This window comes from Phoca vitulina, unplaced genomic scaffold, assembly GCF_004348235.1.
Source record: "Phoca vitulina isolate PV1807 unplaced genomic scaffold, GSC_HSeal_1.0 scaffold62, whole genome shotgun sequence".
Taxonomy (NCBI): Eukaryota; Metazoa; Chordata; class Mammalia; order Carnivora; family Phocidae; genus Phoca; species Phoca vitulina.
The window spans coordinates 7,537,347-7,555,297 of NW_022589765.1; the positions used below are offsets into that span (position 1 = coordinate 7,537,347).

At 37.6% G+C, this 17,951-nt stretch overlaps 1 protein-coding gene across 1 annotated transcript in view; it reads right to left on the reverse strand.

The window, feature by feature from the left end:
* The window catches only part of WDR44 (WD repeat domain 44), a 75,450-nt gene that overhangs the window by 39,445 nt on the left and 18,054 nt on the right, over nt 1-17,951 (reverse strand). Inside the window, exons 2-3 of the mRNA XM_032391394.1 lie at nt 7,357-7,390; nt 1,001-1,075 (exon numbers count right to left, since the gene is read on the reverse strand). Of these exons, the coding sequence (XP_032247285.1) occupies nt 1,001-1,075; nt 7,357-7,390 (109 nt within the window). The remainder of the gene's footprint in view (nt 1-1,000; nt 1,076-7,356; nt 7,391-17,951) is intronic.

Below are 17,951 nucleotides of genomic sequence, written 5' to 3' on the forward strand. Positions count from 1 at the left end.
CTTCTCTCTGCTCCTCCCCCCTCTTTCTCCCTCCCTCTCTAATAAAATAAAATAAAATAAAATAAAATAAAATAAAATAACACTTAAAATATGGAGTCCATTAAATTTATAAATTCTGTAAGGGTAGAACAATGGATCTTTATCGAGGGCAATTTTGCCCAGCACTCCTCCCCAGACATTTGGTGATGTCTGTAAGACATTTTTAGTTGTCATGATAGGGTGCGGGTAGGGAGGAATCTATTGACATCTAGTGGGTAGAAGCCTGGGACGCTGCTAAATATCCTACAATGCACAGAAAAGTCTCTCCTTCCCTCCACAACAAAAAAATTATTTAGCCCAAAGTGTCACTATTGAGAAACTCTGGGATAGAGAAAGTGTCATGTTGCTGGTCTCCAGAAACCCACTGGCTAGAACAGGGCCAAGGGCACAGAAAATACTCACAAGTAGTGTAACTGAATGAACACACAGCATCCTTTCTCCTTGGGTTTTATCCTGATACTGTCAACTATCCATTGTCAAAATTTTTATCTTGTGCTCAGTCTCTTCTAGTAAACCAAACTCTGAAGCTTTAAAGCATCAATTCTTTAAAAGGTATCAAAGGCACTATCAGAGTAATGACTTCTTGTAACCTCTAACTCCTAAAGACATCAGAATTTGCTGCACTGAGCTTTTCAATACCTTTAACTCTTGGTAGTAACTTCAAGAATAGCTACAGCTTATTCTAACAAAAATACAAGCATAAAAAATAAAAATACATCACAAAACATTTTTTCAAAATACTGTTTCAAGGAACAATTATGGATTAGTTTGCTTATGAAATGACCTCTAAAAAGCCTGATGTGTCTTCAATCTCAAACTCAAGATTCAAGGAACATTTATTGAACATACACCAAGTACAAAGCACTATACTAAAAGAACATAGAAAATTTTTCACTTTAAATACATGATATACATGTATATGACATCTGTTAAACTAATGCTGACATTATATCTTACCAACCTTTTTAGACACATCTTGTTTCAATTCTTGTACAGGAGACTCATTTCCAACTTTGTGTGCAGTATTCTCAGTTTCCTATATTAAAAAGAAAAGAAAAAGAGATCAAATGATGACCAATCTTTTCTTTAAAATTGTTTAAGATGGGTACAAATTAGAAAACACAGCATTAATAAAGCAAAGGCCCATAAAGGGCTTAGATGTTTGTCTAAGGAAAGATGCCCAGATATTTTATGCAAAGTGGGACAATGTGATTTGTATAAGGTTACCAGTCAGCAATTTTCTATATTTCTACAGCAATAGGTTATTTTCCTATAAATGTGCTCATCTTTTTAACATTAAAAACTGTATAGGAAGATAAAAACTACCAAGTACCTCTGTAGCTTAAAAAGATGAAGGATTTAAAGCAAAGGGTTGAATCAGAATTGCTATTTTTCCCAGAGTATTGCTCCATAAATATGCATAAATATAAAAGTACATAATGCAGAAAACCACATTCAGAGAATAGTTTTCTTAAAAATGCTACATGCTTTAGATGAAAGGAATCAAGACACCAGAAGTTAAAGTCCCCCAAACAGTAACAGAAGAAATTAAGCCCACCAAAAATACATATATATCTACGTATACATTCATATACACATACGTACATATATATATATATTTGGGAGGTTAGAGAAGGTAGAAACGAATACGGCTTTTCTGCTGGAAAAAAAATTCTGGTAAAATAAGACAATTATACATTTGCAAATGTAAACATAGTATTCACCTCCATCCTAAATTGTCATTATGTTTACAGAAGTATAACAATTTAAGTGGCTCTTTTTTTTTTTTTTCAGAAGTATAACAATTTGAATGCTAGTAATGATACTGAGAAAAAAAACTTTTCATAATTTTTAGTACACATCACAGAGTTAAAGAAGGTCACAATAACCACTTTTGACAGATAAGCAACCTAAGGCACATAACGATGTATGTAAGTATCAAGGTAGCACTTATACAAATACTAGGATATGATCATGATAGGTGCTGTGATAAAATTACTCCAGATCAATATAATGCTGAAGACTTAATGTGCTAGAGAAATTTCTGTAGAACTTCCAATCTCTTCAAGCTGAAAAGTTGTTTCATGGAATTTTAAGTGTCAGGTAAAATCCAAACTCTACCACAACCCATGAGGGCCTACATCTTTGACCTCCTCTATATTTCTCACCTCCCTTGTCCATCACAACCCCACAATCACACTTTGGCTAACTGGATGGTTCTTTACCATCCTTAGGGTGATAGCTCAAGTGTTATCACATTAGAAAAACCTTCCCTGACCACCTTAAAATAGCCTTACCTGCTTAACTGTCTATCACATTATCTGTTTCTTCATTGTACTTATCTCCATCTGAAACGACCTTGTTTACTTGCTTATATTTTTGTCTCTTCCCTGCCCCACTAGAATGTAAGCTCCATGAGAGCAAGGGCTTTGTTCTGTCTACCACTATGTACCCAGTACACCTAAAAGAGTGCCAGGCAAAAGTAATCATTTCTAAATGAATGTTGAATAATGCATGGCTCTGGCTTTTCTTCAGTAAATACACATATCTTAAGTTTATATATCTTTAATCAAATCCTGGTTTTAAACCAAAAGAAAAAGGACTCTAATCAAAACCAGTAGTAAGATAATCTTGACAAGATGAAGGACAGAGAATACTTGAAAGGCTGATGGTCATTAAGTACAGTTAATGCATATTAGAGAAACACCTTCAACTATCTTATGAATTAACTATATTTATCCAATTATCCTCCAATAACTGTTCATTAGTAGAAAAATCAGAAGCACTATACAATATTAATTCCATGGGTATGTTCCCAAAATTAACCTAAGCAAAAATACACACTAATAATTCCTGTACCTCAATTTAATTTGTTTGAATTAAGTACTTACAACCATCACAGATTAACATTCTCACACTGATCAAAACTGGAAGCAGTGGTTAGGCTTCTATTTTATTTAGCTTTAACAAAACTCTCTTGGACTTTGAACCTATCAACCTCTTAAGGTAAACTGTGGTTAAGTCACAAGCTTAATGGGGCGATATGGCACCTACCAGAGGATCTAATCTCTAGAGAAGTTAATCAGAAGGTTTCTTAGTAAAACCTGATTTAGTGCATATGTAGTCATCTATGATTCTCTCTCAGTGATGTCTAAGGTCCAGGTCCTTCCCCTAGCACCTTGATCAGGCTGTGGAGGTAAAGCAATGGAAGCCAAGAATGTGCCTGCAGACAACCAACACCAACTCAGACTTCAGACACTCCTCATTTATTACCTCCTTTTGGAGATGGGCTGCCGCATTACTAAAGCACAGGGCCTACCAAATCCCAGCTTCCCACCATCAGGCCATTTCTTTAACCCATGCCTATCACAACCTCAGAAATACACTTCCTTAAGAGGTATGGTAGCGGGGGGCGCCTGGGTGGCTCAGTCAGTTCAGCGTCCGCCTTCAGCTCAGGTCATAATCTCAGTGTCCTGGGATCGAGCCGCATTGGGCTCCCTGCTCAATGGGGAGTCTGCTTCTCCCTCACCCTCTGCCCCCTCTTCCTCCCCCTCTCCCCACTGCTCATGCACTCTCTCTCTCAAATAAATAAAACCTTTTTAAAAAAGAGAGAGATGGTAGGATCATTCAATTTCTAGCAATTCACTCCACTGTTTCCCTCCATCTCTGTTGGATATTAGAGAGCTGCTTATACCCTCCTCATAGTATTCAGTTCTACAGTTTGAGCTTTTTAATTTTAATAAGCACATCCAACAAAAAAAAATCATTTTCACAAATAATTTGTACAAAAGTAATCTACACTTGGGGTGCCTGGGTGGCTCAGTTGGTTAAGTATCTGCCTTCGGCTCAGGTCATGATCCCAGGGTCCACGGATCGAGTCCCGCATCCGGCTCCCTGCTCAGCAGAGAGCATGCTTCTCCCTCTCCCTTGGCTGCTCCCCCTGCTTGTACTCTCTCTGTCAAATAAATAAATGAGATCTTCAAAAAAAAAAAAAAAAGTAATCTACACTCTAGGAAATTTTCATTATTAACTACTAAAGCTACTAAAGCTAAAAATGCAGTTATTAAAAAATTCAGATCACTTCCAGTTTTTACTAGTGAGGAAGGGAAAGCTATTAACAGTGACTAAAGTGAAATTTTATGTATTTACTTATTTACTTTTTAAAGTTTATTTATTGTTTTTATTTTTTGGTAATCTCTACCCCCAACATGGGGCTCAAACTCATGACTCTTAGATCAAATAAGCGTCGCATGCTCTTCCGACTGAAGCAGCCAGGTGCCCCAAAAGTGAAATTTTAAAAAACGTTTTAGAGATGTGACCCCTACTCTCTTTTGCTGAGAAGAGGAAAAGAAAAAACCACCAAGAAACAACTTTTAAATAGTGGTCACGTCCGTCCATTGATTCCTATCAACACAATCCCGTTGTCCAAGTCTCAAGTCTTGACATTCTAACTGCCTCTTAACAGCTCTCTCTGCACTTAGTCTTTCTTCCAAACTATCTCCCACCCTTCCACCACTTAGCTTAGTTCCCCAGCAAAAAAACTGAAGAGCACAACTGTTAAGACATATAAAAATTGACTTTTAAAATGTCTTGCTTCATGGGATGCCTGGGTGGCTCAGTCGGTTAAGCATCTGCCTTCAGCTCAGGTCATGATCCCGGGGTCCTGGGATCGAGTCCAACATCGGGCTCCTTGCTCAGCGGGGAGCCTGCTTCTCTCCTCTGCCTGCCGCTCCCCCTGCTTGTGCATGCTCGCTCTCTCTCTCTCTCTCTCTCGCTCTGACAAATAAATAAAATCTTTTAAAAAAAATAAATAAAATGTTTTGCTTCAAAATTTTAAATCCCAGAGTTTTTTAAAAACTTTTATTTATTGATTTATAGGAAAGTGGGGGGCGGGGGAGAGAGAGGGACAAGATGACTCCATGCAGAGCCCGTGGGGCTCAATCCCACGACCCTAAGATCATGACCTGAACAGAAACCAAGTGTCAGAAGCTTAACCGACTGAGCCACCCAGGTGTCCCAAAGCCCAGAGTTCTTAAGCTGACATTCGAGGTTCATCGAAATCTGGCCCCACTTTACTTTTCCATCATTTCACTGCTAAAACATTTACATAGGTCACACAAGTCTTTCAATGCTCCCAGCAAATTCTATACCTTTGCATATTAATGAGGTCATACTATTGCCTAACATACAATGCTTTCCAGATTTTTTTCTGCCTATGCAGATCTCTCCCAATTTTCAAAGCCCAACACAAGTTCTACCTCTTCCCTGAAACTTTTCTCTGCTATTCCAGGTACCTACGCTCTCCTGTTGTTCTATCTCCCCCTTCCTCCTCCAAACTCCTTGGAGCACTTAAAGTCTATTCTGTTCTACAAACACCATACACATCCCTCTTCTGTGAGACTGTAAAATCATAAAAACTCAGGACAATACCAAACTTTTCTTTGGATTGCTTAATATCAATAGATACGCTGTTATACATGATATGCACTCAGTGGTCTGAGTACAGAGTCTGAATACCATAGACTACTATTTAATAATAAAAAGGAATAAACCATTGATACATGCAACAATTTGGATCTCAATCCTTTGGGCCAGTCTCAAAAGGTCACACACTATATGACTGCATTTATAGGATATTCTCAAATGACAACATTACAGAAATGGAAAACAGCTTAGTGGCTGCCTGGGGTTAGGGATGATGTGAGGGAGGGGGTGGGTGTGACTTTATAAAAGGGTAGCACAAGGGAGACCTTTGCGGTGATGAAAAAGATCTGCATCTTGTGGTGGTAGTTACACAAATACACATATGTAATAAACTGAAGCAAAACCATAAACTCATATTGTACCAATGTCAAATTTCTGGTTCTGATATTGTACTATAATTAAGATATAACCACTGAGTGAAATGGATGACAGAGACACGGGAGTTCTCTGTACTATGTTTGCAGCTTCTTGTAATCTGTAATTATTTCAAAATAAAAAGTAAAAAAGAACAATATCCAATTTTGTGTTTATTTACTAAATATGTATATTTTCTAATTTTATTCAAGTTAAGCACAATCTTTAATTACTGAGATAAGATAAATTTCACAAATCTATTTTCTTATAACCTATAAATATCTTAGAGCTAAGTGGCTTTTAAAACCTACAGGCATAAACAGCAATTGTCTCTGGATATGGGGACTGGGAGGTGGAGGATGAGGAACGAGAGAGAAGCTACATTTTCAACCATCTACTTTTTGTACTGAGCAAATTTTAACCATGTCCATGCATTATTTTTAAAAATTGTTTTTATCAAATAGAGTAAATACGAGAACTTTTATAAAATACAAGGAATGAAGAATTATGATATAACCTTTCTTAAGCACTCAGTTTAAGAAAAAGAACATTACCATTAGCTTTCAATCTCTTGCATAGCCTTCTCCATTTTCATTACATTCTTTCTCCCTCAGAGATGACGGATACCTTGAATATTGTGTTTATCATTCCCTTGCTATTCTTTATAGTTTTACTGTGTTTCTATCTCTAAACAACATATTCTTTCCTTTTTCATGTTTTTGAACTTAATATAAATGGCATCTTACTGTATGTATCTTACTGTGACGTTTCTCCTACTCAACACTTTGGTGCTGAAATTCATCTATGTCATTGCATATAACCAATTCATTCATATCTACTGCTGTAGACTATGCCATAAGAACATACCACAATTTAACAAAGAGATCAGTATCCAATGTGTATAAATAGAAGGTAGGAACACTGGTACTAAAAAAAAAAAATACAGCACGTTTGAGATTATACATACATTATATACAGATATACTCAAACATACACACAGTGTATACTCTATTTGATGTAAATAGTTCTGTTTGGTGAAATTCTTGGACTTAAAATAGCTCTCACTGGCATAATGTCTCAATACCAAACTCCTTTGCTTGGAGCTAAGGCTGGGATTGATTTTTATATAGAGTGGATGACACCAAAGCATGTGCCCATACAAGTGTTTTGGTTATTCCACATTTTTGTCATGCAAGTATTATTTTTTCAATTAACATACACATGTATTTTATAGTATTCTTCTATTCCAAAAATTACAAAATTAGTGGAAATCTAAAAAATTTACAGTCCCTTCCTTATAGCACAATATTTGTTATTTCTAGAGTACCCAATCACACCTAGTAAGATACAGGGACAATATTATTTAGCAAAAAATAAGTAACAGCAAAGGCAAGAAAATGAAGATTTACATAAAATAGTAAAATGAATGAGAAGTGTACACAACTTGTAGAAATATAACTCTCAGAAAACACAACTTACCTTTAATGTTGAAATCCCAACCTTTCCTGGAGACCTGTACAGAAATAAAAGGAAGGTGCTGAATAGTGGAAGCAAGAAGGGAAATATTTCTATACATTTATTAAAGAGAAGCCCACATTTAAAAAAACATTTATATAGTTTGTGATTGAAAAGTATTCTGTGCATATAGAAAGTGTAGAAAACATAAAAAAGTAGAGAAGAAAATACAAGTGACCCATAATCCTACAATCTAGAGATCTGAGTAGTACCTTTTGTCTTCCCAGATACTTATGATGTATACTATAATAAGCATCCTTGTAAATAAAATTTTGTGTTCTTCCAGGATAAATTTTTTTCTAAGATTTTTTTTAAGATTTATTTGACAGACAGAGACACAGTGAGAGAGGGAACACAAGCAGGGGGAGAAGCAGGAGAGGGAGAAGTAGGCTTCCCGCCGAGCAGAGAGCCCGATGCGGGGCTCGATCCCAGAACCCTGGGATCATGACTCGAGCAAAAGGCAGACGCTTAACAACTGAGCCACCCAGGCGCCCCCATGATAAATTTCTTTAAAATAAATTTTCTAGGGGCGCCTGGGGGCTCAGTCCGTTAAGCTTCCAACTCTTGACTTCAGCTCAGGTCATGATCTCAGGTTCCTGAGATCGAGCCCCCAGTAGGGCTTCACATTGGGCGTGGAGCCTGCTTAAGATTCTCTCTCTCCCTCTCCCTTCGCCCCTCCCCTCCCAGGTCATGTGCACTCTCTCTCTCTAAAAATAAGTAAATCTTAAAAACAAAACAAACAAAAAAAAACCCAGTAGCTATATAAAATAGTGCCCACTATTTAATTGTATCACCTGGACAATATTACTTCATGTTAACAAAGGACAATTTCCAGAAATGAAAAATATATTCCCAATTATTTGACTTCCCTGGCAAACCTATACTGCTATGTAACAAAATCCTCTTTATCCAGAGGTAATTAGAACCAACGCTATTCCGATTTTTAAAAAAAGGAAAAAAGAGGGGTGCTTGGTTGGCTCAGTAGGTTAAGCCTCAGACTCTTGATTTTATCTCAGGGTGGTGAAATCAAGTCTCGCATTGGGTTCCACCCTCAGGGGGAGTCTGCCTCTCTCCTTCTCCCTCTGTCCCTCCCCCTGCTCATTCAAGCACCCTCTCTCGCAAATAAATAAATCTTAAAAAAAAAAAAAAAAGATTCCACACAAAGGATGTCTAGAACAATATAAGTGCAATCAAAACAAAAATAAAAACAAAATACCTTGAAGGGGCTTGAATTTCTATGTGGCACATATTCTGAATGCCAATTAGGGAAAAAAAAAATTACCTGCCTCAGAGGTGTAGCAGCAAGATGAAATAAGATTAAAAAAAACTTAAGCCCCATATGAGGTAAAGAAGGGAAGAAAAAGAAAATCTACCTTCCCCATGACCCTAACTTTGAGAAATCTGACCAGGTTTTTTTAACTGTCAAAGAAAAAAAAAACAGAATGGGGAGCCACATTTATCTGTTATGTAACAGATTTCATAAAGAACACTTTCTGGCCGTTGATTCACAGGATCTAAATTACAGGCCAATTGTTGACACACATGGAAATATTCCAGATTGATTCTAACAGGACTTTACATATAGCCATGTACAAACTATAAAGAGTAATTTATTACTTCCTTTTGAGAGCCATGGGGACATAGTGAAAAGACCAAGAGCTTTCAAGCATATGGGCCCTGCTTAAATAGTCTTTATACCATTTACTCTACGTGTGACCTTGATCAAATCATTTAATTTCTCCAAGCCTCAATCTCCTCTGTAAAAGGGTAAAAGCACTCTACTTCACAGAACTTCTGTAAGGATTAAGTGAGCGCCATGGGGCACGCAGAGTAAGTGGGAGTTTCTTCAGCAGCATTAAATTGCTTCATCGAAACTCAAAAATGATGAGCTTCAGCAAGTTTCTCCAAGATACTTTGGCAGTTTGTCAGCGGTGGGGAGCCTGAGACCAATTTCTGAACACAGAAAAGATACCCTACAGGCTATCAAACTCCAGCCCACTTACCAACAGGGAATGTGAAAAAAGTCATATTATATTGAGCTGGTGATTAAAACGGGATCTGGCTTACGTTTTGTGATGCCATTAAACAAAAAACTAATAACAAAAGACACTAATGTTTGAAATATATTTTAAATGTTACGAAGTTGTTATGGTCTTGGTAGGCAGTAAAACGTTTCAGACTACTATACCTTCTAGGCTAATCAAGCCTAAAATTGTCTTTACCAGGGTAGCCTGTAACACCAGAATTCTTTTGTGATTCATTTTTTGAACCATTTATAGAACATTGGCATCTAATAAAAAGTGAAAGCCCATTTGTAATTTGTGAAGTTGGCTAAAATGATTTGTATCATGTGCCAAGATGAGAAAAGAACAATTCGTTTCACCCTAAGAAACAGTAAATCATTATTTAGTATTCCCACAGGAAGTGTTCCTAATGGGGCATTGTAATAATAATAAAACAATGGCCATCATTTATTAAGCATGTGACCAAAACCTTGCTAAGACTTGACTTGTTTTAGCTTCTTTTGTCCTCACAACTTTCCTATGAGGTAGTTTTATTACCTTCCCTATTTTACACAACAAAACAATTGAGGCTTGGGTCAGATTAGATCATTTAAATTGCACTGTTAATAAATAGTAGGGCCAGAATTAGACCCCAGGCAGTCTGATGCTAAGAGTCCACTCTCTAAAATACCTTGCAATATTGCCTCCTTTCTGGGTAAGGTCTTAAAAGATGATGATTATGAAAATATCCTACCTAATCGGCGCTATGAATGAACACCAAAGTAAAGGCAATTAGTGCTGCTTCTTGGGTTGGACTAGACTGATTAAGTCAAAAGCTCTGAATCCTGATCTGCCTTTTACCACTACAATTAACACCTAATTGATTTGGCACTGCTAGGAAATAAAACAATGAAATGTTTTATATATAAAATTTCAAGAGAGATGAAGCTTCTCTTTTAGTGTCAAACTTCTGAAAGTATTTTAATTATTTTTTAATTTCCATTTCAAAAGCTTCTTGTAAGTAAATACATTATAGGCTAAGCCTTGCCATTTCAGTGATCTTTCCCTTGAAAATACCTTCTTAAACAAAAGATATAAAATTTTCCCTTTCTTACTGACTCAGAGTAATTATGCTCAAATATAACACTACATTTTAATATAGTAATGCCCTGGAGGGACATTTATTTGCAGGGAATTTATTTGTCTTCACACTACAGGACCCTAGGCTATCATGCTTGGAATGTCTGTTTTACAGTTTGAATCTCTTTCTTCAATTTAAGTGGTCATTTTAATTGGTTACTTCTTACAGTTGGCCATGTGCCTGTCTTTAAAAGCTTCTCTCCTCATCCCCTTCTAATTTTTTTTTAAAGATTTCATTTATTTATTTATTTATTTATTTGAGAGAGAGCGCACGCACACACGTGCCAGCCCAAGAACAGGGAGTGCTCCGAGGGGAGCAGGAAGCCCAACACAAAGCTTGATCCCAGGACCGTGGGATCACGAGCTGAGCCCAAGGCAGATGCTTAACTGACTGAGCCACCCAGGCGCCCCATCCCCTTCTAATTTTTGCTTCTAATCTGCATTGAGCTGGGAAACCAGGTTTTCAAAAATGGAATAGTATGCTAAAGGAAGAATCCAGAGATTCTGAGTGAGGGTCTCCCCATGAGAAGTTTTGTACACGACTTTACTGTGGACTTTGTGGCACTGTTTTTGATTGGTCAGAGACTGTTTAAGTGATTATTTTTTATTTTCAGCTGTACTGGAGAATCCATTACCAAAGAAGTGGCTGCCAGGTAAGGGAGGGGTCCCTAATCTTTGGTATCCCTGGATAACAGCTCAACTCTTCTGTTTCTAAGTCTCTAACTTCAAAGTAGAGATAATAACATTATACTATTTCAGGGTGATTATGTGCTTAAAGAAAACAACTATTCATGTTCAAGTTTGGGGACAGGAGAAATGAGTGTCTAGAGATCAAGAAAATTAAATTCTACTCTAAGTTTTCCCAACAAACTAAGCTGCATGACCCAACAAACTAAGCCCCTTTTAAGCAGGAGTTTTTTAGAGTTCCCGTAATTTTAGGAAATTTTAAGACCCTTCATTAGTTCGGGAGTTGAAGATGTTAATTTATACCATGATTAATGATCTCAATTTTATACTCTCTGATTTCCCTTAAACTTTAGATATACTGTAGGAAACACTGACATAATCTAACACACACACATCCAGAAATGTCCACTATTACTTTGATGCATCTAGTTAACTAGAAAAATATTCCTTCAAAATTTCTGCAGATACTAAATATTGTAAATTAGATTCTTTCTTTTTACAGGTTAAGGTCAGTAATTTTTTCCCAGAAAAAGTCTAAATGCCTACATAAAATAACTTTCACTGTACTCCACACCAAGTGAAATCTTTAAGAACTTCTGAAGTGGGGCGCCTGGCTGACTTGGCTAGTAGAGCAAAGGACTCAATCTCAGGGTCCTAAGTCCAAGCCCCACATTGGGTATGGAGCCTGCTTTAAAAAATCAACAAAACCCTCTGAAGTAACGGTAGACATATTTAAGTATTGGTGGTATACCCCACTTAAATAAAACCTAACCAAAATGAGAGCTTCAAAAGTTCATTTTTTCATTTGAAAAATTTTATCATAGGGTATTTTTTAAAATTTTTTTCAAAGATATTATTTATTCTTTTGACAGAGAGAGCGCAAGTAGGCAGAGTGGCAGGCAGAGGGAGAGAGAGAAGCAGACTCCCCGCTGAGCAGAGGGCCTGATGCAGGGCTCAATACCAGGACCCTGGGATCATGACCTGAGCCGAAGGCAGATGCTTAACCAACTGAGCCACCCAGGCTCCCCAATAGGGTATTTTTAAATGAAATATTTTCAACACATTTAAATATCTGATTGACAAAGCTTAATTTAAATAATCAATGTGCAAAAAATAATAAATGTGCTTCTTATGAAATTGAACAAAAATATAATTAAAAGCTCAACTTCCTTGATTACCTAATAGCATAAGAAAAACTTCCAACATACTAATACTAGTTACAAACACAGAAAATCTTTGATTTTGCAAGTTTCTGAAATTGAAGACAATATACCAATGGCACTATTAAATTTAAACAGGAAAAACAAGCAATTTCTAAGACAGCTTCATAATAAAGTCTGCTGTAAAAAAAAGTATTGGTATTCTACTAAAAAAAAAAACCCCACAGGGCTTACAGATCAAACATTAAAATTATTTTTACTGTGCTGCCACTTAGGTTTTGAATATAAATGCAATTTTCAAACTAGTACTTCAGTAACTATCAATACAGATAGAATATCTTAATTCATTTTTTTTTTTTTAGATTTTATTTATTTGAGAGAGAGTGAGATCACAGAGGGAGAGGAGGAAGGAGAAGCAGACTCACTGCTGAGCAGGGAGCCCAATGCCGGGCTCGATCCTAGGACCCCGGGATCATGACCTGAGCCGAAGGCAGATGCTTAACGTAATGAGCCACCCAGGCGCCCCTCATCATATCCTGTTTTGTATTACAAAGTTATTTTCATGTACTCGCTATGTTGAGTTTATACTAACAAAGTTCATGTTTGAATATAAAATAATGTGTGACAGATGCTTTCTCAAAGTCCCTATCCATTTAGCATTTTAATTATAGTTTTCCTTTTGCAGCTAGGGCATTTGTGTTTAGAACAATTCATTTTAATGTCTGCACAATATTATTTTTTTAATTCACATGGCTTCAAAACATTGCTTTGTTATTATGCAAGACAGTATAGGAATTCTTTTTCTTTTATAAACTCTGACTTGATCCAGCAATAGCCTTTACATACCTCCAGCACAATTTCATTAGAATAATAAGGTCACTACTCCCTGGTAGGTGCCCAGTCACTAGACTTGGATCCAATGACAATAACTGCAACTTACCTAAAAATTGCTCACCAAGTTTCCATAGGAAGCACAATGTCCAATCCTTTATAAGCTCTGACATAATAATACTGCATTCAATACAATTTCAGTGAAAGCTTAACAAATACGCAAGCAACACGAAGCTGTATTAACCCTCTTAGATAGCTTGACTTTGGAACTTGCTAAACCTGACTCTCTAGTAATTTCAAGAACAGTACTCATTTAACTTTGGAAAAACAAAATCAATCTTACAGAAAATGCACAGCAGTAGGCTATTTTTTTAAAAGACTTTATTTATTTATTTGAGAGAGAGAATGAGATAGAGAGAGAGAGCATGAGGGGGGTAGGGTCAGAGGGAGAAGCAGACTCCCTGCTGAGCAGGGAGCCCGATGCGGGACTTGATTCCAGGACTCCAGGATCATGACCTGAGCCGAAGGCAGTCGCTTAACTAACTGAGCCACCCAGGCGCCCCAGTAGGCTATTTTTAAGAGATGTGGATGCATTATAACTGTGGATTTTCTGTCACAGGTGACAGAAGTGAGTATACCTATCTATTGATGTTACCTAGTGTTAAAGAAATTTACAGTAATTCTTTTCAAAATCCTAAAAGGTAAACAGAACAAAACCAAACCCCCAAATCCTAAAAGGATTTTTTAAAAATCACTCAAAAGGGAAGAATAATTTTTTTAAAAGATTTTATTTGAGAGAGAGAGAGTGCACGTTGGTGAGCTAGCAGGGGCTGGAACATAGGAAGGGGAAGAAGCAGACTCCCCACTGAGCATGGAGCCCAACGTGGGGCTAGGTATCCCAACCCTGGTATCATGACCTGAGCCAAAATCAGATGCTTAGCCAACTGAGCCACCCAGGTACCATGGGAAAAATAATTTTTTTTAAGTGTTTGAAGGAAGCTTAAGAACCATTTAGACCAATGATTTCATTTCACATGTGAGGAAAATGAGGCTAAAGAAGGTGACATTAATCCATTTACATACTGCTTACCATATACGAGCACAGTGCTAAGCACTGGGTGTAAAACAGTGAACAAAGCCAACATGATCCCGACCCTCCCAGAGCTTAAGCTAAGATCAAAGCCCCAGTTAGGACTAGGACACGAGTCTCTTGGCTGATTCTAACAACCCATGCAGCCTGTGAACTTACCCTAATAATTCTAAAAACGCTTCATGGTTTCACATGGGTATGTAGCCAATCAAGTAAAACTGGCCACTTATTAAAGCCTTGATAATCCAAAGGATCACCACAAATTGCCCAGGGAAGACCTGGGGGGCCCAGAGACTGAAAGGGCACCATGACATCAATTTGGAAGTAGAAGGGCTAGAAGTTTAGCTACATAGTAAAATAACATAAACTGGAATCAGGAGATATGAGTTTTAGTCCTGAATCTGCTAGTAACAATGAATGTGACCATAAAAATACATTTTGGGGGAGTTTTTCCAACTTTTAATTGTGGCCATTTCAAATGTATACAAAACTGGGAGAATATCATGAACCCACATGTACAACATATTGACCATGTTCAATAATGATATCAATACTCCTCCCCCACACCCCCGCCAGATTATTTTGAAGCAAATCCCAGCAATTGTTTTATTTTTACCCATAAAAATGTTACGTATCTAAAAAAGACTTCTATTTAAAACATAACCAGGGTGCCTGGGTGGTTCAGATGGTTGAGCATCTGCCTTCGGCTCAGGTCATGATCTCCAGGTGCTAGGATCGAGCCCCATGTGGAGCCCCATATCAGGTTCCCAGCTTAGCGGGGAGTCTGCTGCTCCCTTTCCCTCTGCCTCTCCCCCTGCTTGTGCTCTGTCTGTCTCAAATGAATAAATAAAAAATCTAAAATATATATATATAAAACATAACCACAATACTATTATCAAATTTAACAATACCCTATTATACACAGTCACAAATTCATATTGCCCAGATTGTCTCAATTACTTTTTACAGCTGGTTCCTTTCAATTAATATCCAGATAAGGTCCATGTGTACAATCAGTTGATATGTCTCTCTCAATCAGTAGGTTCCCCTCCAATCTCTTATTTCTTGCAGTTCGTGTATTGAAGAAATAGGTTATTCATCCTGAAGAGGATTTTTAGGGCAGTGAAACTACTCTTTATGATACTATAATGAGGGGTACACGTCATTCATTTGTCCAAACCCATAGAATGTCCAACACCAAGAGTGAACCCTCAGGTAAACTATGGACTTTGGGTGATAATGATGTGTCAGTGTAGACTCATCAATTGTAACACGTGTACCACTCTGGTGAGGGATGCTGATATTGTGGGAGGATATGCATGTGTGAGTGGGAGGAGGTAAATGGGGAATCTCTGTACCTTCCTCTCAATTTTGCTGCAAACCTATAACTGCTCGAAAAAAAAAAATTGTCTTAAAAAACCAACCAATCAAACAACAACAAAAGAAACTAGGTTGTTCATCCTGTAGAAATTCTCATGGCCTGAATTTTGGTGATTGCATCTCCACAATGCCATATCATAAAAAATATTTTAAAGGAAAACATGCAGAAGAAATTGGAGGGATGGGGGCGCCTGGGTGGCTCAGTCATTAAGCGTCTGCCTTCGGCTCAGGTCATGATCCCAGGGTCCTGGGATCGAGCCCCACATCAGGCTCCTTGCTCGAAAGCCTGCTTCTCCCTCTACCAGTCCCCTTGCTTGTGTTCCCCTTCTCGCTATGTCTCTCTCTGTCAAATAAATAAATAAAAAATCTTAAAAAAAAATTTTAGAAATTGGAGGGATGGAATGGGCACATATCCAAAGAAAACTGCAAAAACCTATAAGAACAATATCACAAAGACTAGTGCTCAGAATGTGCTAGGATTTAAAAAAACATCAGACACAGATTTTCTTTAATTTATATTCACAACAAGAACAACAAAAGGTACAGGTCTGCTTATATGTATAGACAAATAGTATAATGTAAAAGGCTGCCTCGAGGGGCGCCTGGGTGGCTCAGTCGTTAAGCGTCTGCCTTCGGCTCAGATCATGATCCCAGGATTCTGGGATCGAGCCCCACATCGGGCTCCCTGCTTCTCCCTCTCCAACTCCCCTTGCTTGTGTTCCCTCTCTCCCTGTGTCTCTCTCTGTCAAATAAATAAATAAATCTTTAAAAAAAAAAAAAAAGGCCGCCTCGATTCTTTTTTTTTCCCCAATTAAGATTACTGATGGTCAAACCAGAAAAGGAAAAACAAATTGTAGAGTGAGGAAACTGAATCCCAAAGCATTCAAGGAGGTAAAAGTACCTAGATAATCTAAATGAGTTCAGTTCTCTTGTCCAAGACAAATTATACCCCAGCATACCCTGAGAATTTATACAGCTTACTCCCTTATCTAAAACCTTTAAAGAATCAGAGTCTGGAAGAATAAACTGAGAAAACACTCGATAGTCAACACTGGAAAGCAGGTAAATGTTAAAAACTATAAGCAGATTCAATCCTAAGCAAAATTCTTAAGCACATTGTTAAATGGTTTAAGGGCCCTAGGTGTGGGTAAAAGATAATCATTAATAGTCAGTAAGCATTCACAGAAAGCCTATCATATGAGATTAACCTAATTTCCTTTTCTGATAGGGTTACTGGCCTGGAATATAAAGGGAATACTGTACACATGCAAAAAATCTGGATTTAAGCACTAAATTTTGTAATACTCACACAATATCCTTTTTTAAAAAAAAGATTTTATTTTTAAGTAATCTCTATACCCAATGTGGGGCTCAAACCCACAACCCCGAGATCAAAAGTCACATGCTTGACCGACTGAACAAGCCACGATATCCTTATAGACAACAAAGAGATGTAGGCTAGAATATACTTAGGTAGGTTTGTAACTGGTTGAACATTACTCAAAGTATGCTGATTAATGGATCAATGAAAAACCATAAGGAACTATTAAATAATTTCTCCTGCGCTCTATCCTTCCTTTTTTTTTAAGATTTTTTTTTTTTTAATAATCTTTACACCCAACGTGTGGCTTGAACTTACAATCCTGAGATCAAGAGTCTCATGCTCTACCGACTGAACCAGCCAGGCGCCCCTATTCTACTTATTCGTATTAACATCTTGAATATGGACACTGATGGCATATCTACCAAATTTGCAGACAACAGAAAGTGGGAGGGATAGGGAATATACTAGCTGACAAGACCCAAAAATATTTTAACACGTTAGAACAATAAGCCAAATCTTAACAGAATGCAATGTAGTAGGGATAATGGTAAAATACATGATTGGGGAGACATGACTTAACAACAAACCAGGTAAAAATATTTATTTTTGTTGATTGCTTAGACTCAGTAAAGGCTGTGATATGGCTGTCGAAAAAGTTAGTGTAATCTTAGGCTGAGTTAACAGAACTATTATGCCCAGGGCAAGGGGAGTGGTAAATTCTAATCTACTTCACACTGATAAGAGTACTGTGTACCAGGGATGCCTGGGTGGCTCAGTCAGTTCAGTGTCCGACTCTTGATTTCAGCTCAGGTCACAATCTTAGGGTCATGAGATGGAGCCCGGCGTCAGGCTCTGCACTAAGTGGGGAGTCTGCTTGAGATTCTCTCTCCCTCTCCCTCTGCCCCCCCGACCCTGCTCTCTCTCTCTCTCCCTCTGTAAAAAAT